The 23,127-nt window shown below is 37.9% G+C and overlaps 1 protein-coding gene across 1 annotated transcript in view; it reads right to left on the bottom strand.

The window, feature by feature from the left end:
- Positions 1–23,127, bottom strand: part of si:dkeyp-72e1.9 (syntaxin-binding protein 4) — a 103,186-nt gene that overhangs the window by 51,152 nt on the left and 28,907 nt on the right. Inside the window, exons 2-3 of the mRNA XM_053338081.1 lie at positions 16,601–16,674; positions 8,150–8,245 (exon numbers count right to left, since the gene is read on the bottom strand). Coding sequence (XP_053194056.1) covers positions 8,150–8,245; positions 16,601–16,674 — 170 coding nt within the window. The remainder of the gene's footprint in view (positions 1–8,149; positions 8,246–16,600; positions 16,675–23,127) is intronic.

The raw sequence follows: 23,127 nt of genomic DNA, 5'->3' as shown, positions 1-23,127 counted from the left end.
TTGTATTACAGTATGATTAAGCATACTATAAGAATTTGAATGAAAGTGATGTTTAATCACAAGCAGCAAAAGCTCTTGGGTCATCAAAATAGCAAGTTTAATTGATAATGTGCACACTGTCTATTGATGATTTGATGTAGTCAATCTAGAAACATTTACGTAGAGACGTCTGAAAGTTGTAACATGTATAAGTTGAAGCTAATGTCAGTCACATTAACTCCATCATTGATTAGATGATCTAAACTCTGAACTTTGCCTTAAATGTTTAACGTTACACAAAAGCATGTTTAATAACCATGCATGGATGCAAAGGCATTACAACTAAATTCATTAAAAAATTGCACGGAACAGGTGCAATGCTCGTTTTTTTTGAGTATTACTCAAAAGTAGGGTTATTTGATATACAGAGGAAGAAAGAATGTAAAATAGTTAAGAATGTTTTGGCATTCCAATTTTACATGCACTGGGTTGCTTTAATTAATTAAAATTACACAAAGATTAAAGCCAGTGTTGGTGTTGGGCATTGTATAGTTCAATGACATTCAAATGATTATTTTAAGATTACTGTTCCTTCCCATGATAAATCCATTCTTGCATCTTTTATTCACAGTTTGCTGAGTGCATCTTGGGTGGACTGCCCTTGGAGTTTGACAACTCCACTACAGGTGTCTTCAATATAAGAGAGTGCATTGCAGTCTCTCTTCTTGAGAACACAGGTTATTCTTTTTTCTTACATTTTAAAATTAACATATATTAGGCTCATTTGCTCTGACAAACATTGCTCATAGTTAAGAAAATTATCTTTATTCCTTGTTTTGGCAGATGACTTGTCAAACCTGTGTCATATCTGTGGGGAGCTGGATGGGGACACCAATTGGGTAACTGCTTATGTTTTCCTTGTCCTTCTTAAGCTTTTTTTTTTTTAATCCAAACATTATTTCTAATTTCATAAAAAAATGAATACACAAAACAAAATACATTTTAGTGTTTAATATTATAAATGTCTAATAATTTCAGATTGGCTGTGACATGTGCCCATGGTGGTATCATAGGACGTGTACAAAGAAGCCAGACAGAGGAAAAAAGACATTTATTTGTGCAGCATGCCAGTAGCAAGGGTAGCTACTGGCTGGTAACCCCAATTGTATATAGTTGCATTTTGTTTATCTAATGTATATAGTAGTATTTTTGTATATATTTGTTAGCATGCTGTTAAGACATTTTATGACAGTTAATAATTCATAGTTCATGTATGTAAGTATGTATGTATGTATGTATGTATGTATGTAAATAATAATAATATTTTGTGATGACATGTATGGAGTGGCTTACTTATTTTAAGACGCTGTTTCTATGGTCATAAAGTAGGAACATTGTTTTATTGAAGACATTCAACAGTAAAGTACTGGTTAAGGTATAATCAGGTAAATATAACTCTGAAGAGTTACATGAAGACATATCGTGGCAGAAAACCATTTTCAGTATCAAATTTGGAGCAGGAATCAATTTTTGGCAAGTAAAAAACTGCATTTTCTGCGTAGCATTGGCCCTTTACACCATTTCCAGAGGGTACAGAGTAAAGGTTAATCTATAATGAGCTAAATATTGCTCTGTTGAATAATAGGAAGTCTTTTAAAGCAAGAAAACACTTTTCATTATCAAATTAATGGCCTCCAATCAATTTTTGGCAGGTGAAAAAGCCCATTTTGTGTTGAAATGGTCCTTTAAAAGAGTTCCAAACTATCCTGTGAGCTCTAGAGTTTATATTATGAAGCCCTTGAATGAGATCAAGTCATTTTTAGGCAGAAATCACCATTCAGTAACTGCATTTGGCCTCCAATCAATTTTTGGCAAGTGAAAAAGCCCATTTTGTGTTGAAATGGTCCTTTAAAAGAGTTCCAAACTGTCCTGTGAGCTCTAGTGTTTATATTATGAAGCTCTTGAATGAGATCAAGTCATATCTAGGCAGAAATCACCATTCAGTAACTGCATTTGGCCTCCAATCAATTTTTGGCAGGTGAAAAAGCCCATTTTGTGTTGAAATGGTCCTTTAAAAGAGTTCCAAACTGTCCTGTGAGCTCTAGTGTTTATATTATGAAGCTCTTGAATGAGATCAAGTCATATTTAGGCAGAAATCACCATTCAGTAACTGCATTTGGCCTCCAATCAATTTTTGGCAGGTGAAAACTGTTTGTTATTTTAATAGTAGGCATAAACAATAATATTAGATATACAAAACACATCCAAACATGGGAAGCAAATACTACGTAGGGCCCAGATCAGATAAAAAACAATGCAGAGTCACAAGGATCATTGCAAAAGTGATAATTTCTTGAAAACACACCCATAAATCAAACACACTGTAGAGACATGTCTATCACGTAATTGCCATGTCTTATTTCGCTACAAACTACACTTCTTTTGGCCACAGTTGTGATATTGTGTGATAATTGTGTGTATATGCATATTATGACCGTTTAATCCAAAGAAAATCAGACGTTTTATAGCGCTACCGCTCAACGGGCTGCTGTGCGCGCTCCCGCGGCCGCAAATCAGATTCTGGCAGACGATCACTTTTTGGCACGACACCGGCAACTAAACCCGAGAGCCCGCCCCCCATAAATTAAAAACATCTCGCAGTTAAACAAGCACGAATGACACCGTGACTCGCGGAGTAAACCGTCAAAGAAAAATCCAAACAAAGTTTGTTTAAATTTACAACTACAAATTATATCATACCTCCGCTGTTTTTATGGTTAAAAGTTGTGTCTAGTCGCATAATATTCCTAGTAACAGCTACTTCAATGTCTCTGGATCATTTTGAGTCGATTCAAGCCAGTTTCCATTTATTTACATGGCATGGAGGATGAATTGCAGATAGCCTGCCTCATCGTCCTCAATGCTAACACAGGGTTTTCTTTAAATAGTATCAATTGCTGGACAAAACGTACCACATTTATGTTTTGTGTATTTGCATAACTTTTTCTCTGAAGACAGGAATAAGATAGTTCTCTAAAGAAAGTGTTAACTAAAATCAGTGTCCCAGATAAACACGTTCAACTAGATGATTTTGAAGTAAGCTGAAAGTAATCCAAAAGTATTTAGAATACATTACTTTACTTGAGTAATCCAAGGGAATACATTACAGATTACATTTTAGGACATGTAATCAGTAATCTGTAGGGGAATACATTTTAAAAGTAACCCTCCCAACACTGGCCGTTAATACCGGCTGACCCATATATATCGGTCTGGCTCTAATAAAAACCCTACTTCCATCCTATACTCATGTGTCCTCATTCCTTCACTGCTTGGTCCCTAACAAGAAGCAATACATTTTGAGTCCGTCAAGTCACTCCAACTATATCTATAGCCCAGTCCTTTCTCTATTGTCACGCTCCAGACCCTGGATATTTCATCATATTGAAAGGTAGAGCTTTCACGTACTGGGTAATTCATTTTTTGTTAGTTTACACCTGCCTGTCATTTATTCTTTCACCTTATAAGTTGTTAAGAAGATTGCCCAGTTTGTATGAAGCAATATCATAACCTGGATCAGGGCTATTCTTCTCCTCACTTCCTGCAGGGCCCAATGTCATGAGGCTGGTATGAGAGCTGGTAAGGCTCCAGTGTGTCTGGTCACCACTAGAACCCATATCCCACCCCAAGACCAACACTGACCCAAAAGCTAGACTGTGGCCAATGTCTTACCACTTACAATATGAACCCATTGATATGGCTAATTGTCTTTATTGCATACAGCTGCTCACAGCCACTAACGCAACATCTCATCTCACCATAATTTCTTAAGTTCAAATTTGTCACACACCATATACAACAACATTTGTAAAAAGTCAAAGCTATCAGTTGTGTTTGGCTTTCATTATTTATTTCACAAGCTTTTCTTTGACTCAATTGATTTTTGCAGTGGTATAATTGTAGCTGAGGTCAAGAGCTCTCTCTAACATGTCTGTAACCCCTTTTATTGCTGAATTATAAGCTGTTGCACCAATTTCACGGTTCAAAGGTCAGTATTTCAAAACCGGAGCTATTTGAAATCTTCAGATTGACATATGTTACCCTCCAGGTTGAGACCTTTCCAAATGTATTTGGTTTAGCTCTTAGAACAAAGTTTTACACAAGCTGTCCCAGACCTAGTTTCAGAGAGCACTTTAAAGGCCTTATAATATAAAACAAAAGCTTTTTCTTTGTTTGTTTTTTAGTTTGTATTTGTTAGTGGAAGTAGTGACTGCTGATAATCTAGGACAGTAGGCTTGGGAAAAGGCCTCAAGTGCTCAGGTTTGAGGTTTTTTTGTTTGTTTTTGTTTTATTTGTTGTTGGGGTTTTTGTGTGTGTGTGTGAGGGGGGGGGCAGGGTTAGGGTTAGGGGCATCCCATGTCAGCCATCCCAGCCAACTTGTCCATAAGTTAAAATTAAAATTGGGCTGCAAATATGGGTCCCAAGTGGGTTAGTCTGCAGTTTCCATGGTGGCCCCACCCGTGTTTGCCCATTGGGCTTCAAGTGGGTTCCTACTGGGTTAAATGAGCAACAACAGACAATAACAAATTCAATGAGCAACTTCACATTCTACTTTTCATAACAGAGACAGTGACATCATTATATACATTAACTGAACAAAGATTAAGAAAAATAAATGCACATTTCCTGCTAGAAATGTTGTTAAAATATAGCAACATGAAAGCAATGTTGTTGACCTTGGTGACCTTGGTGAAGTTGTGGATACATCATGCTGAAAGATAAATAGACTGTCAAATGAATATTGTATAATTTAACATAGTAATTGGGCCAAGAACTGTAGCGATATGAAAAATAGTTTGTAGATGTGAGCGAACAGAACACCAGCTGATACCACTGACTCCTTCACTCTGAAAATATGTGCTGCAGTCATATGAAGGAATTACAAGTCTATAAGCCATCAGTTATATTCACAGTGATGCCTTTAACTCTTAAGATCTGCTACAAGATCCAAGCGTACTACTAACAGATCTTCTCCTTCAGTCCCCCCCCCCCCCCCCCCCCCCCGCAATCTGATCATTGCTTTTCCTAGTACTGACTTTCCTCTCCCCCTCGCTGTGTGACGATGGGATGACCTTTTGCACTCGCAGTCTGGCCTGCAGTCACCTCCTCACCTCCTCTATCCTGTCATGTCCTCAAAAAAACTCTCCACACCCTTCTACATGCTGTCTTACTCCTCTACTTAGAATTTGGGGATAAGGATTAAACCTCTGTGTGATCGACTCACAGCCTTCTTAATCACACTTTTAATTTGCATTTAGTTCTTACTCACTCTTAGAAGAGTGCAGAATAAATGTAATAACCAAATGCAAAAAAAAACCCTATAAAATAAGGTCCAGTGATTAGGCTCACACAACAGTGGGTAGGGGTCACATACTGCTGGGCAAGTGTGCCTAATCTGTCCTTTTGTTACCATGGCGTATTGTTCTGTCTAACTTGATGAAAAGTGTGCTCTGTGGTTAAAGTTTTCTGTGCTCTGTGCTCTGTGAGTTTTGTAGTTTTTAATGGAAGTAGTGACTGCTGATCTAGGACTGCAGATTTGGAGTAAAGCCTGAAGTGCAGTGGTTTGGGTAAGATGTGTTGTTCAACTTTTAAATTTACATCAGATGTGAGACACCAACGCTGTGTTTGTGCCAGTGACGCATCGGTCTGCATCCGGACCCAGACGCCGTCCTACCTGGACCTGTAACTGATGACATTTTGAGGATTGTTAAATTTTGTCTTAGTGTTTCTATTTTAACAGGCGCAGCTTCTCCAGTTATTACGGTAAAAGTGGAGCGGTCTTCAGAAACTCACAAACCACTGTGCATAGCCAGTCTTCTCATGTGATGGTTATCAGCCAATCAAATCCGTGCATTCAAGACATGTGGAGAGACTGGACTGTCAGTGAGATAGACACAGAGAAAAAAATGTTGAGATGTTTTATTATAGTTATTAGATGTGAAATGAAGTTTATGGTTTAAATTTAAAAGTAAAGTAAAATTCTTTTTTATTTATCTAAACCTAAGCACTTTATTTAAGAAGCACAACCAAAAGCTTTCTGTAATGCACTTTATTTTGAAATACCATCTTTATTTGATATAAGAAAAGAACATGTATTTATCTTATTCTTTTTTATCTTATTTTATTATTTATTTGAATCCCACAAGTTGAGTATAAATAGTAATAAATGAATTCTACTGTATTTATTTGACAGACCTTGATCAATCATTACAGATATAGTGTTCATTACATATAGACAGTAGCAGATTTGTGTGATTTGAACTTTATTAATATGCTACCTTTCTGTTGGTGAAACACTACCACAGCTTTCATATCAACTAAAACTGGTGTCAATATGATAGATTCCTTAGTCACTGCTGAATCTCCTCTCAAATAGAACACAGCTACATGAACACTGCTAGTCTAAATAATGTTATTAAATGAAATGATAATTCAGTTTGATTATCTGGCTTGTCATAAAATGTGGTGAAAACGTCAGTAAAGTCTGTGTGAGCTGTCAAGTCAATTTTATTTATATTGCCCAATATTGAAACTACAAATTTGCCGCAGGGGGTTCACAGTCTGTATATCTAAACAACATCCTCTGTTCTTTGACCCTCGATTCAGATGGGAAAAATCCCCCCCAAAATCCCTACATAAAAACTACATATATGAAAAATGTGATGAAGGTGTTTAAAATGCCCGTCACCAATTTGACCTTATACAGGTTATGAAACAGTGTCAAGAGATGTGTTTAAATTAATACGGAAAATACACAATCTTATTAAATGAGGAGTGGTGATACCATGTAAAAAGATGAGTTTTCAGTGTAGGACAGATATTGTGGAGCTTCTCTGTTGTTTGAACTGAAGTAGAAATGTCTATGTGGTAGGTCAGTAGCAGGTTAACACTGCAAAGGCAGAGAGAAGCCAGTTGATCTGAATACGACAAGATAAGTGAGAAATTCAGTGGTGTTTAATAGTGTTCTGGACAATAACACTGCTTAGATGGATGACACTGAATGAACCTCATCTTTACACTACATGTATCTAAACTTCAATATCAAACAGGATGATTGAAGTACAAACTGTTCTCTGTTTCACCACAAATCTGTGTCCTATATCTGTTATTTGTGGTGTGGTGAAAGTAGGCCGTGGCTATGTTATCGTGTTTTATTAATAATTTCAAAGTCACATGAGAGAAGCTCCAAAAATAAGTCTCATGTTACTCCAGAGGTCATCAGTCAGACAGGACGTCCACTTCATCTGTTCACTATGACTACAATTAAAAACACTAAACTTTAAATAGAGTGTGACCCCTTTTTAGCACTTAATAGGTTTTAATTTGAACTTTACTGTCCTCAGACACAACTACCATATACTCTACAAAGATCCAGATAATGTCATGTAGCTCTCATGGAGCCAATGACTGTAATCTGTCATATATGTATTCCTGGCACATCTTCTAACAGAATATGGGCCTTTTTTTGCAATTTTGGCTCCACAGAGAATAGGTAAATCATAAGAAAGACATACAAGTGTTATTTCAAGTAAAAAATACAAACATATAGCCAGAGTCCTCAGGTTACAGAGTCAGCACTGACCATGAACCATTCAACAGTTTAACATCTCTGGTACACTCTAAAGACAAGACCACCTGTCAAAGTCATGGTGTTGACTGCTTATTCCTGGCTCGAGTGAATGTCAAACAAAGGTAATAACCCAGCCAGCATGTCCATGTGGGTCCCAGTCAGAACTTGAAGCCCAAACACAGGTGGGGCAACCATGGAAACTACGGACAAACCCACTTGGGACCCATATTTGCAGCCCAAATGTAACCCTTACGGGGGCCCACATGGACATGCTGGCTGTCATCACAGATGTTTTGGACAGTCTTATCTACAGTGGGAGTGAGAACATAATGCTAGAGACTTGTCATAATCATCTACTTACCCTACAACATGAAAGATTTTGCACATTGCTCAACCAGTTTGTTCAATAATGGTTACGAGTGCAGGTTACACAAGCAACAGCTGTTGATATGAGGTGTTTCAAGTATAGGCAATGAGCTGGAAGTAATAAAAGTAAACATGGCACAGCAAGAACACGTATTATCAGAAGGTGAAGCTTACCATCACTTGAAGCAAGGCCACCTGGTAAAATCCGTTTGACGTAGACTCCAAACTCTTCTCCAGTCAGCTCCTTCACTCCACCAATCACTTTAATTCCTGTTGAAGAAGAAGAAGAAAATCACTAAAGGGTACATTTCTAATCCATAGAGATATGATCAGAGTGACTCGAGAGACTTCGCTGTAAAGTTCTGCTTTTTCTTCTTGCTTACAGCTGCTTAGGAGAAGACTGTTTTGGTTTTGATTTATCACATTATCACTGTGATCGTACATCATACATTTCACTTCAGACATGCCATCAATCTACAACCTGAGGTGTAGATTATAGGGAAAATTTGACTTTCTTTTCCCTTATTGTTCTATGGGTATATTTTTTACAAGAACATACCAATCAAAATGATCATTAATAGGAGCTAAGAAATATAAAAGAAATCTACAACTACTTACTTAGTACAAGTTTCATATTCAGAAGCACAAACAAGCACTTTCCTCAAATATCAGAGTCTCATTAAAAGAGTTCAGACTATTCAACCTATAAGTCTCCTCCATGTCAGTATCACTATCTCAGGTTTCACAGTAAAAAGCTGATAAACTCCAAATAGAACAAATGCTAATTACTGTCCATATATGAATAATAATAACTTGATCCAGATGGGATTTTGAATATCGTGACCTCAGGGGAACAAAGGGAAGGTCATTTGTGGGCAGCTGCTGTTTTATTGGCGTACTGCTGACAGAAGAATGGGAGGGTCATGGATGTCAACCCAACGGTCATTCTTTGATTTGAAGGGGCACACGTTTGTTTATTCACTGGAGGCAGTATTGGACCTCTGGCTTAGGTGAAGTTTTATAAACTGTATTTAGATACATTTTCTTTTAGAGTTTTCAGCTGTGATCCAGTTTTTTTTGCTTGTAATGTGATAGATAATATTAATTTAAGATAACAAAGATTGCTTTAAATCAATTAGAGTTCAGTCACATTGTTCTGGACATGAAAATAAAGTTTTTGCCCACTGATATCAAAATACATATCTCTTCTATACAGTATCTCTCCATTATGCTACTGTTAGCTACTATGACTCACAAATAGTGAAGTGTGGTTTTATATGTCTAGTGTGATCAACTGCTTGCACAAAGTCACATTTGATTGGGTGACGTTTCATAAATGCCTCGGAGGACGGATAAGTCTGGTGATTTTCTTTTTTTTTTTATTGATATTTTGGTCAGACTAATACAAAACCACAACTGTTACATTTTACAATTACAAAAACGACACCATGATTTTCGGCGTTTTGACATTTGAACATTATCTCATAGTAATCCCAAAAGACATAATGAGGCATTTTTGATCAAATGTGTGCCCAACATCTTATTCAAGAACACAACTATTGCATTCCACATCATTAGTTTTATCACACTCATATAACATATGCACCAGAGTTCCCACCTTTCTATTGCATCTCCAGCATCACTGTTTCTGAGTTTTAGTCTTGCCAATTTGGAAGGAGTCCAGTAGGATTTGTTTAATATCGTATAACAAATGAGTTGTGACTGTGTTTCACGTGAGTAACAGTACCATGATGCACATAGTTTTTTCCAATCATTTTCTGGTATCTCCTGGGCCAGGTCCCTATCCCAACATACTTTTAGACCATTCAGTTTTGGCACTTGTGTACTTCTAATAAATTCATAGAATTTTGATGCTCCTCTGTTTTTATCTCCTACCTTATTTCTTGAATTTCAGTTTTAGCATGCCAAATATGTTCTTTATTTGAGAGAATGCAGTGTCTGAGGTGTAGAAATCTCCAGAATTCTGAATTACACAGATCATATTTATTTTTGATTTCGTCAAAGGATCTGAATCCAACATCTCCCATCACATCCTCAAGAATGTGAATACCAGGCCTAATCCATTTATCCCAAAAGAAACTCTTCTTTTCTTTTAACAGTTTCTTGTTATACCATATGGATGATCTGCTTGATAAATATGGATTGGCTTTTGTTATTTGATGTGCAATTTTCCATGACTCTCTAGCAAAAGCCAATACCGGGTCTTGGGAGGGAACCGGTCTATCTGTTTGTGAAAGGAAGGCCTCCACAGAAGAAGGATACACTAGTTGCTCTTTTATCCTGACCCGCAGAGGGACCCTTGTAGGTGGTAGATGAATCTTAGATAGCTGATAAGTGATACCAGTCTATTTGTGATAGTGCTAATCCCCCCTTGTCTTTTGCAGCATATAGCTTGGTCCGATTCCTGCCCAGATAAACTTCTCTATCATTCTGTTATATGTTTTAAGTAGTGAGGAAGGAAGATGTAGCGGTAACATGGAAGTGATGTAATTAATCATGGGAGTTAAAATCATTTTTACCAAATTGAGTCTGCCTATTAGGGAAATACACAACTTACCCCAATTATGTAACAGAATTTGGGTTTTCTGTATGACTGGAGATATGTTGGCCTCCATTATTTTTTCCAGACCAGGCGTTAATTTGATGCCCAAGTATGTTAATCCTTCCGGCATCCATCTGAATTTCCAATTCTTTCTGATATCTGGAGGGCACATTTTCAATAACGGCATGGCTTCTGATTTCGACCAGTTAACAGTATATCCAGATATCTCTGAAAATAGATTTATAACTGAGCAGATTTCTGGGACCGAAGATTCAGGGTTACTGGAAATCAATAAAACATCATCTGCGTACAGAAGAAGCTTGTGTTCTTCCTGACCAGCCTGCACACCCCGTATATTTGAATAGTCTGGCGATTTTCTATATTTTTCTTAATATTAATAAATCTAATGTGCAGAGCCAAACAAACAATGAACTGATCTGCTAACAAGTAAAGTCTGATGTGTCTTATTCCTCTGTGCTGTAGAACTCCGTTGTTGTCCAAAAACTATTTAAAAAACCCCAGTGAGTCACAGCGCTGTGCTGGGTGACATGTTCCTTCATCAGTAAATACAGGGGTTTTAGTTTGGTGGCAGGCCACCGTCTTGATGCTGTTTTACCCTTCTGAGACATTTCTATATAAGTTACAGTAACTATCATCATCATGGAGAAGGAACATGTCACCCAATGCAGCAGTGTGACTCGTGTTTTTAATAGTTTTTGGACAACAACTGAGGTCCACAGCACAGAGGAATAATGTGTCTCAGACTTTGATACACACACACACACACACACACACACACACACACACACACACACACACACACAATACTTTAAACTAGGATGAGTTCATTGTTGGTTTTGCTCTGCACATGAGATTATTTGACAATAAGAAAAACATAGACAATTGCCAAGCCTTACCCTTTAGGATTTTCAGGACTTCAAATGTTTTCAAAATAGCCACCCAGTGTGTTTAAATCCTTTCATTAGCTCTCTATGGTAATTTTTATTCTTAGACATCGAGTTCGCTATTGCTGCAAATGAGGGATTCACAGGACAATGCTCACCTGTACTTTTGACTCAAAATATCACACTGCCACTCTGCACACTGCAAATATGGGTCCCAAGTGGGTTTTTTATAGTTTCCATGGTGGGGCCACCTGTGTTTGCCCATATGGACTTCAAGTGGGTTCTGACTGAGTATCAGGAGGGGCCCAACCTAGTGAGACCCATGTAGGCACAATATGTCTGCCCACATGATCCCACTAAGTGGGATCAGAATGGACCTTAAATGGGGCCCATTTAGCCAGCCCACAAGGGCTTCACATGTGGGGCCCATGTTTCTGAAACAATATGGGGACCATACAATTTCCCCTGTTTATGCCCATGCCTGCTTAGCCCACTTTCATCCTTTATGGGACTCATAGTCAGCCCATATGGGCTTCACATGTGGGGCCCATGTTACTGAAACCATGTGGGACCCACAACATTTCCCCAGTTCAAGCCCATGCCCACTCAGTACCCACGTAGCCCACATTTAACCCATGTGTGGCCCACATGGACATGCTGGCTGGGAACTGGGTATTCCTGGTATCAGACTTTAAATACAAATATCATATATTTTTGTTTTTATTACATTTTCTATATATTAAACCTTAGAATGCAAACATGCCAGAGCTACGGCAGCTACAGAGATACTACACAGAGGAAGCAATAACTGGACTGTTGAGCTTAGACTGGTGGTGTTTCCTCCTGCAGGTGTCTCATGGCAGCCAGTGGATATTGTTGAGAGTGAAGTCAGCATTTCATTATTAACACCATGTAGTAAAGTCATCAGTGATGACAAATCTGAACTGGCGAAAATCTTTTCTACTAACAAATTTCTGTTCATACTTTGAATTGAATATAACACATATAGAAGTCCACTCAGAGCATACAGCACCCACATCTCTGACAGTCCTTCAGATCTCCCCCAACAGACATTTTACATCACTGTACTTGTGTTCCACTGAAGTGATTGAAAAAGGCAAAGTCTCTCTTATTTAACCATTAGATGAGGGTTTCTTGAGCTGCAGGCTGCTGTTGGCCTGTTACCACAGAGACAAAATGGTAACACTAATTGGGTCTGGAGCAAAGGGGCGCATGTTAATTACTGCCTGTTGGAAGAATTGGGGTTATAAAATTCCATGTCTCAGTCCTCCCTCACTTCTTACTCTTCACAGAGGAAAATGGTTCCTTGTTCTTTTGTTCAGCCTCAAAGCGCTCTCCTCCCCCCGCCTATCATCAGATAAGAAAAACATCATTCTAATGCATAAAGCAGCAGGAGCAAATATAAAATACATGCCTCTTTTCCCCCCATTCAGCTTCACATTTTGTATTTTCAAATCATTATTTCTTGCTCACGATGCATCAAGGGCATGTTTACTTCCCAATGATTTAATATTCCGACACTTAAGTTATTGTAAAGATCATAAAATTACATGTTATGAAAATGAAATGATCACTTCTAAAAAATGCTTAATAATATGCATAATGATACAAGAAAATATCTTTTAAAAGAATTAAGCAGAGCCATTTCTGAGAAGTGAATAAGAGCTTCTTTAAAGCCCACTCTTCTACCAAAATGTCGAGAAAATTCAGTGTGACAGAGATGATTTCCACTATGAACACTTTCTCCCGCCCACACGCTGAGGTGGTACAGCTCTCAGCTGCATTAACAAAGAGATTAGCATGTGCTGTCCTCAGTGTAGGACAGCAGGAATGTTTGCTACAGTGTGTACAGCAGACACACTGCAGCAGCTGAGGGTGCTTCAGATGTACAGTAAAGGGGTCTTTAGGCTTTATGTATTGGGACAGCATGTACATGCACATGCATAAGTTGGATAAGCTGCTTTACTTCTCACCTGTGTGTTGTTTTAAGTACTGTGAGTGCATACACACACACACACGCAGCCTATAGTCTAGCTCTCTCCTCACATGCTATGCCTTCCATTACTATCTTCATACACTATATTCAGTCTTTATCTTCCTACAGTACATCAGGCGATCATGTGGTTTATGCTGCTGTCATTTCTCACTGTTCAAAGTCTGGAGGCATAATTGTCTTAAATAATTATTTTTAAACTTTTTTTGGTTAATCTGCAAATTGTTAATGTTACATATTCACTGCATACATTGCATGCCTAATTTATCTAATTTACATATTTAATGTGCTATTTTAAAAAATCCTGCTTTAAATGACACTTTTTGTATACATCTCCTCCTATAGATTTAAAGTTACCTAAAGAAGTTGCAAAGTCATATTGTGCCTAATTCTTTGTGGATGGGAGCTGAAGTTTATCTTATTGACTTATTCATATTTATATCTCAACCACCATATATAGTACAAACTAATATTTCAAAAATGATCATTTACATACACTGTTTACCTACAGCTGAGTTATGAATTACATTATGCATTAAAGTCTATGGAGGCCCACTTAGTTTCATTGTAACTCTACTTCAAAGTGCTCATCAGTGTAGACTTGTGAACTGTACATGAGTTCACTACAATGACATTTCTAGTTTATGCATTATATAATACATTAATATCTATAAAGCCTAGCTGACCCATATTGTATTTACAGCATGCCTGTGACATTGAAATTAGGACAAACTTAATTCAAATTAAAAATGCGTTCATGAGCAGTTATTATGAACTATATAATGCATTCATGCCTACCATTCAGAGATACATTCAGTCTAATTTATAACTCACTTCCTTTACATAAATATTACCATTAAAATTTCAGAAGTCTCAGTTTTGCACAGTTGTACATAAGCTCACAATAATGACATGTACAGTGTATATTCCATAATGCATTAAAGCCCATAATGCTGAAGTGTTGCCCATTTCACTTACATTGCAAATATAACTCAGCCAATACAAGGTTTTAATTTTGAAATGTAAACAATGTTTGTATAGCAAGAATGAATCACAAGTCTCTCTCCTATCCTTCCTTTCTCTCCTCTCAACCCCAACCGGTCGAGGCAGATGGCCACCCACTCTGAGTCTGGTTCTGAGGTTTCTTCCTGTTAAAAGGGAGTTTTTTCTTGCCACTGTTGCTCATGTGGGAATGTTGGGTCTCTTTAAAGTTAAAACCTGAAGAGTTTGGTTTAGAACCTGCTCTATGTGGAAAGTGTCTTGAGATTACTTTGTTGTGATTTTGCGCTATACAAATAAAGATTGATTGATTGATTGAAGTTAAAGTCACACTCTGACAATTGTGCACAGTGCGTGTCACCACACAATTCAAGGCCCATGCATGATTCCAGAGATGGTTTAATAATCTTGAAGAATAGACTTAAACTAATACGAGATATTCATACTGTCAAATAAGAAGCTAATTGCAAATCTTGCCTCTGTATTCACACACCAGATATACTAATGATTCATGTGAACCCATCAGTCACAGCTGAGTTTCAAACATCACCATGAGCTGGAGGATACTGATTAAAACAGAATGTTTAAATCTTGTCCAAAGCTTCCCTCTACATCAGATCCACAGTGACATGCCTCTCCTCATAGTAAATTGACAGCATTTGTAAAGTGCTTTAATCCACAGTGCTTTACTACAGTATGTGTGTCTCATTCACAGAGTGATTGTGGCAGCGCTACCATGCATGGTGCCGGCCAGGCCAGATATTTTGGGTCCCATGTCTTCCTCAATGGCATTACAACATGTGGGCAGGCGGAGGAATTGAACCATCAACTCAAAGTTTAATGGCTGGCCTGCTCTTCCCTTGAGCCACTGCTGCTACCTTCTGATGTGTATACTATAGGACTGCAGCATAAAGACATGCAAACTGTAATATGGGCTATTTTTTTTTAATATACGTCAACAGATTCAAAATGATTGACCTGGTGCAGCTGCATCACATAGAAATTAACACATTTACAGTGAGCTATAATTTAGTCGTGAGTATATTTACATGTATTTGCACCTATTCCTGAGTGGGTTAGTTAGCAGTTTGTATTTGTAATCATGCATGTGAGCTTTGTGTCCAGGCTCCACCAGCATGATGGTATGGAAGTGAAGTAAGGATAAAAACAACAGCAGCTCCCCGCATTCTTAACCCAGCTGAGTTAAGTGGGTTAGGGCTTTGCCACATGACCTACTTTCCCTCCCAGGCAAATACATTGATGCTTAGCAAGGATGCCTACTCTGCACTGAAAATCCCTTTAAAAGTAGGATTTACATTATTTCCAGCTATTCAAAAACAGGCTGCGTTGTCAAACCATGGGGGATGATTGAGTAGGGATACTCATTATGTTGTTAGTTTAAGCTGAGCAATGTGATTTGGACTTTATGTGAATATATTGACTATTTAGGGTTAATGCTGATTGCTAGAAAGTGGCAGAATGGGATGCACTTACTCTTTTGATGTCTATCATACTTCTAAGCCTCAACAAGTGGAAAAACAAACTGGCTACAGCTGCTGCTAACAGGTGGAGCCACACAAGATTTTGAAAAAGTACCAGAACACAATGATCAGTTTAGTGTATCACAAAGCAGTCTGTGGATGATGAACGTGGTCAGAAATTGAGTTTGCTGAAACCAGGGAAGTAGCTATGCTAAGTTGTCTAGATGTGCTGTGCCAGCAACAATAACACCTCTGGCCTGCAGCATCAAATAAGTGAATTGTAAAGATTTGGAGGTTTCAACAAGAAGCATGTCCTCATCACTCACTGTAATGAAGACATGCTTTTTGTTTGTTGAGACACGCCCTATGGCACTTTATTAAAAGTTTGAATTTAAACAGTGTACTCCACAGCCAATCTCTTACTCAGAGGATTTTAAGAACTTATATTGATTTATATTTACTGATGACCATATCCAACTACATTTATTGATCATATAGGTCAACAGCTGTAATTTACAAATGTATGTCCTATTATATCATTAATATTTGCAGCTAAAGGTGCCACGTGCCAGGAAGGAAGGAAGGAAGTAAGGAAGTAAGGAAGGAAGGAAGGAAGGAAGGAAGGAAGGAAGGAAGGAGCTGAAGAGAAAAAACACTACTTACCCAGGCCATTCTCACAGTCTGTGAACTCCATGGAATGAACAGCGCGGTCGACTCCGTATGGACCCATAAGTGTCCTGGTTGAGATGGAGGGATGGATTGAAAGAGGAGAGAGAAAGGAGGAAAAATAAGTACATCACAAACATAACTTGGGAAGCTAAATCAGCGATTTTGCTTGTTTTTCCAAGATGAGACCGTTTGATTACAAAGCTACAAAGTCAGACTATGACTACTGTCTTCCATACACTGACACATACATGAGACCATTCAAAAATCTTCAACTCCTGAAGCCTGTAAACCTGTAAAAGTTCCAAAATTGTTTTCAAAAAAGCCACATTTCCTTTTCTTAAGAGTGGACACAATGAAACACAGCTGCTAGCTCTGAAACACTGCAGGGGAAGAGTTAGCTGGATCAATCAAAGAGTAAAACAACTCTTCCAGCTCAGACCAGTCTGACATGTGAAAACCAGCACATTACAGTGACACAGGTTATGGTCTTCTTGACAGTTTTTGTCTGACCAGTGTGTAGTCAAAGGTAAAATAGTCCCTGTATTCCCTGTAACATTCCACAAAGTCATTCTGGTGAGACTGTTTTGTTGACGCTGTCTGCCATCACCTGCTGATAGGTGCAAACATTCAGCTCTGGATGCAAGAGTAGAAAGATTGTGTACTTTTTTAACAATAGAGCATCCCAACATTGAGCCTGGAGAAGAAAAAAATATTCAATTGTGTGGAATGTCTGCCACCTCAGACAACGATCCACCCAGAGTGAAGACAATGTTTAAAACAGACATAGGTGGTTTCAGTCTGACAGCTTTGACTTACCACATGTAAATATTCCTCACATGTTTCACTGACAGAAGTTAAAGACTATCTTGGGTTGACTTTTTTAAAATCTTCTGTTCTTCTGACCATCTTGTTAGCTAACAAATAACAATAAAAACTTGGGAGGGTTGCTCTAAAATGTATTCTAATACAATTACTAAAATTACCTGTTAAAAAATGTATCACAATATTAAAGTAATGTTACTTTGTTACTTAATGTTACTTTTGGATTACCCTAATACTAAATATGCAATAGTAAAGACGAGAACATCTATATTTTGATTTTTGCTTAAAGTCTGTGTAAAGTCAATTCATTGGTTTACTTCTAAACATATTATACATGTTGGAAAATGGTTGGAAAAAGGCTGATAACTATGCAGTACTGAATTGTGGAGATAGAGCCTTAAACTGTTTCTCAGCCTCTCATTTTTCCTGATTTTCTGAGCCTGCAGAAAAGGGCTACTCCATGACGTACAGTAGTGGCGTACCCTTGGTCCCTCCCCTACTATATAAGACTAGTCTGCTCTCCTCATTGGTTAACCTGCCTAGTGGCCAGTTATTGTTATTACATCTAACACTACTACCAATACAGTCTACAGTTAGCCAGTTAGCTGAGTTAGCCGCTGAGCTAGCAGCTGAGTTAGTAGCAGAAAGCTCTCAGACGTAGCGTCCATGTTTCTGGTAGAGGTGGTGACTTTGATTGACAGGTGACACTTGGTAGGGGGCGGGGTTTCAGCGAACTCGGCAGGCACTCCCACAGCGTTTGGGAGCAGAGAAAGCCTAATCTAAACAGAGAAAGAAATTTGAAGCATAATTTCATATATTTGGTGATTTTTTTAATCATACAAATTTGGCAGGGTGGTTAACAACACACTTTTCTGTGATATGTCAAACTCAGAACACATATTTATTCTTACTTTACACGGACTTTAAGTGTATTATCACAAAATTGGGATTTTTAGCATCAAAAACATGACCTCTGCTCTGTGTATTCTCAACTTGTTTTTCATTAATCACATTCAGCCAGTAGCCTATGGATCTATAATAGAAGTGCACAACACATAATGTGCATTACAGAGAACATTCCCAGGGAAAGCCTCTAATGAAACAGCACTTGGCCCACAGACATACTGTATGTCACAGAAGATCCTCTTGCTGGTGTTCACTGTCCTCCTCCACAGCTCCTCTCAGAGGAATAGCAGTAGCAGACATATATGCAGCAGCATCATGAACTTCACTGTGACCTTTTATTCACTTCTATCTGTGTGATAAGTTGGAGTTTTCTCCAACTTATTTAGTGACCAGTGACACACTGTCATCTCTGGGCATGTTCTCACTGGAGAACCATTATATGCACTTCAAGCTGACATAAACTCAAGCACTCTTTTAACTAGTATGAGTATTTGGGAGTGCCACAGTGTGTAATGAACGTCCCTAGCTGCTCTCCCAACATTCATGTAAGTTCACTGTGTGTGAAGTGTGTGTACGTGCGCTCACTGTGCACACCTGCCCTGTGATATCATCCTCTACTCACACAATTGTGGATCACTGAGTTATTTTTTCCCTTTTGTTCTTGCTCTGCTTACGTTTGTGACTTTTACAGTGCATGGTAGTGTGTTGCTCTTTATTTTACCACATATTTTAAAATGATAATCATGCTAATAATCCCCATTTTTACTAAATGTATCTGTAATCTGATTACATCCTTTTTTCCTGTAACTTTAACGGAATATAGTGACCTTTTTTAGTAAACTAATTACATAACGCCATTCCATGTGTTCCATTAGTCTCTAAGCATGGCCTTAACCTATGACCGCAAGATATTTTAACATCAGGTATGAGGACATGTTGAAAAAAGTGGAAAACAATACAAAAACAGAAAAATATCCATGAGCCTTACAATGCAGTAACGTAGTCCACTGGAACTTATCTCCAGAGAATTTGTACCACAGCTCACAGAATGCTGTCATGATAAGTTTAATGCTACTAGATTTCGCACAAATTTTGCTAAACCAACCGATGTTCACAGTAAGTTACCGTTAGCTTGGGTCCAAGGTAGCACGGCGTGTTTCCAGAGTAAACAGAAGAGGCAAACCCTGCACTCCTTATATGGAAGTTCCTGGCTCCAAACAGAAAACGGCGCTATGGCGCTAACCATAAACTGCAACTCAGGGCTTCAAACCAACTCCAATGCAAACATTTCATTTCACTAAGTCCATCTTTATACAGTCTATGATACTAACAAGTGCAATAAAATGAATGTCTTCCAGGAGAGACAGCATTATCAACATGTAAATGATTATAATGACTCAGCACTCTCTGTCATTAAGTGTTGACATTTTGAACAACATGATATTGTCAAACTAACTAGTTCTTTTCTAACACAAACCCTTACAGTGCCTCAAAAGCTGTTAGGGAGTCTATCAACGGTCAGAGTTGTCCCCCATCTGGCTCTAACCTCAACCAAGTACTTTTAGGCGCCTGAACTTAAAGCTGCATTAATCTATTTTTTGGCCACTTGGGCGCAGTGTAACAAGATGCAAATACAACAATGACTTATGCTGCGTTCCATTACTTTGGAAGTCGGATGTCGGAACTGGGAATGACGTCAAACCCAAGTTTGTGTCTTTCCAGTTTACAAGTCAGAAAGCCAGTTGTAGCCAGGTTAGCCACTGATAGAAAAATAAGTTGATAAAAACACATTTTTCTGTATTTTGCTCATATAAACACCACAGAAACATGTCCACAGATAGAAGTTGGACAGTGCTGTGTGTATGACTGATTTAATGAGACACAAAAAAGACAAAAGTGTTAATATACAGGATATTACTACAACGTTCACACTGTTGATACATGGGGCTGCTATCTTGGATATTGAGGTTGGGGCTGTTTGGGTACATGTGACTTTTTCGAGTTGGAGATCCGACATCAGGGGGCGTTCCAGTTGAATTTTCCGACTAGGTACTCGGAAATTCCAACTTCCACCAATATTATCATCTTATACATTTCTATGGTGAACAACCAATTACTGCAGAGCACTATAAACAGTCATTTGGAGTTGTGTGTGTCTGTACCTGATTAATTTAAATCCAATATTCACTCACATTGTTTTTGCTTTGGTTTGGTCTCCACCAAAACATACCTGTCTCTCTCGCTGCTAAATGCTCTGCAATGCGCACAAGCTAGTTGCTAACTGTGTGTCTGCTGCTTTTTAACTGAAGAAAAAGCTGGTGGAGGATGACAATGATGACAGGGGTGTTTCTAGCATGCAAAACCATAACGATGAGCTAAAACCTTTCAGAGAGCAGAGGGGAAGTGCAAAGCTGTTGTCTTGCTGATGGAGGCACCAGATAGAGAAAACACTCATATGAAGGGGAGGTTTCCTTTGTATCAATGATCATCAATATTTGACTTTGTCCCATAGTTGTGTTTATCTTTCAGGTTTTGTGGTTGACATGTTAAAGCTCAAATACACCAGACATAGATGTGGCACGTATGTTTTCTACCCTCTGTCACTGTGTGCATACTGAGTTTTGCTGATAATGCAATTGGTTATGATGGGTTTGGAAGCTTAAGCTATATTAGATGCCGCTAAATTAATTAACTAGATAATTTTAGCTATAGGATGGTGGATGATCTGTGGATAATCTTGAATAAATGAAGTTGGCAGAAATGATTGTAGTCTTATGTAACAGTACTGCAAGAACTGCCCAAACTGGTTTTGTCCAATTTTGCTTATTCCTAATCTAACTAGCATTGGCTCAAGTAGCAAGCATTCACTCGCACTGTACACTACAAAAGATAATGTAAAGTACATTATATCTGTTATTTACCAGTAGTAACATTTTGTTTAAGGATTTTTTTGTGCACATAATTTTGGAAATCTAAAACACTGTCTCCTCAGCAATGAAGCTACACATTCCTGTATGACGGCCACCCATATGACAAGAAGAATGATTAATATTTCAGCTGCAGAGCGTCCACCAGGAGCAACCTGACACTCCTACTCCTGTCAGTAAAAACAATGAGACCATGCTGAACTCAAATGAAAACACTGTCCTTAAGAGGTCAGCATAATATCTGACAGGAGGAGGATTTGGATCATCATTCAGACTACTAGCACACTAACACATAACACAAGATTTTAGAGATTCTCTTAAGAGGGACATAACATCTGCATGGTGATCTTGACAGTCCTGAAGTGTATGGGACTCTCTATTAAAAGCACACTTTGGACATTTTAGAGTTTGTCATTTCGGAGTTTGCTAAGAGATACAGTTGAAAGCTCTGGGAAAAAATGGCAAATTGACCGTGACTTAAATGTATTATTATTTTTTGTATTATTATTTAGTTATTTATCAAGGTCAGAAACAACTGTCTCGTGTCTGACATTTAGTCTAACAAACATGTTTAATGCATTTTCCGTCACATAAAGGCTATTTCTATTTTTAGGAACATGACATTGTTTACATTGCCTTGCAGTCATCTTCTCCTCCTCTTATGCCACCACATTATTATACCACCTTTTATAGCCATAGTATAGTTCATTAACACCAACAACCAGTACTAGTCAGCAGGAATATGTATCACATCAAACACTGCACTACAGCACCACTATAGTCTACATTTCCTTCATTTCATGCATGTTGGACATTGGCATATTTAAATAAGATATGCACCTGTGAAAAAACAAGTTACACTGAGCCATACCAAGAAAAACTAGGCAAATATAGACTGCATTATAATGAGAAAGAGGAAAAAATGACTTTAGACAAAGTAGAGGCTTTGTGTCCTTTATCCACCTATTCACTCTGTTAAATCAGCTTTAGAGTTCTGTATACAAAGAAAAGTTGGTATTTCCTTTTGAATTCTTTCTGTATTCTGGCTATGCCTAAAAAACACCAACAAGTTATAGTGCACTCTCATTATTTAATATGTGCCCATCACTTGTTTAGCAAGAATATTGTCTACATCCAGCTCCATCAAATTGTATTTTAATTGGTATTGATGGCAAACTTGTGGATCACAAAGATTAAACATTACAACAGTTGTCTGTATATTATTCAGTGTTGAAAACTAACCATTAAATAATAACACCATAAGTTAAAATGATATGTTTTTGCTGAGTTGGCAGTGGTGTTCCTTCTAGAATTCACCCAGTTATGTTAAACATGAGAATAATCAACAAGCCTGAACTTCATTTCAATCATTAAAGAAATATTGTATTGAAAAAGATATAGTTTTTACACATTCTCATGTGATTTAAGTAATGATTGATTGGGGATCATGGGTTGCACAACTCATGATCCAAAATCAGTAAAAGATAACACTACCAGTACAGTCAAACCTTTTATTATTGCCAAATTGATTGATCTGATATTTGACTTGCATGACACCATATTCTTCAGAAATGAGAAAAGAGTGTCTATACCTCCTCTTTACAAGAAAAAAGGTTAAGGTTAAAAAAGGTAAAGGTAACATGTTTTATTCTTTTTCCAAAGACAGGAAACGAGGTCATTAGCTACAAGTCCCAGTGCTCATTATGTGCAGAGAGCACTAATCATTAAATCATGTTTAAATCATAAGGAAGCTTGGTGTTACTTCTGATATGGATTCACTATCTATTTCCAACGTCACAAACCATCATTTGTTTCATTTTAAAAGAATCTACAACTATTTAGAGAGTACATAATAAAAACAAAGGC

Source organism: Scomber japonicus, chromosome 18 (assembly GCF_027409825.1).
Source record: "Scomber japonicus isolate fScoJap1 chromosome 18, fScoJap1.pri, whole genome shotgun sequence".
Taxonomy (NCBI): Eukaryota; Metazoa; Chordata; class Actinopteri; order Scombriformes; family Scombridae; genus Scomber; species Scomber japonicus.
The sequence above is the reverse complement of the archived record's forward strand: the minus strand, read 5'-3'. Positions and strand labels throughout refer to the sequence as shown.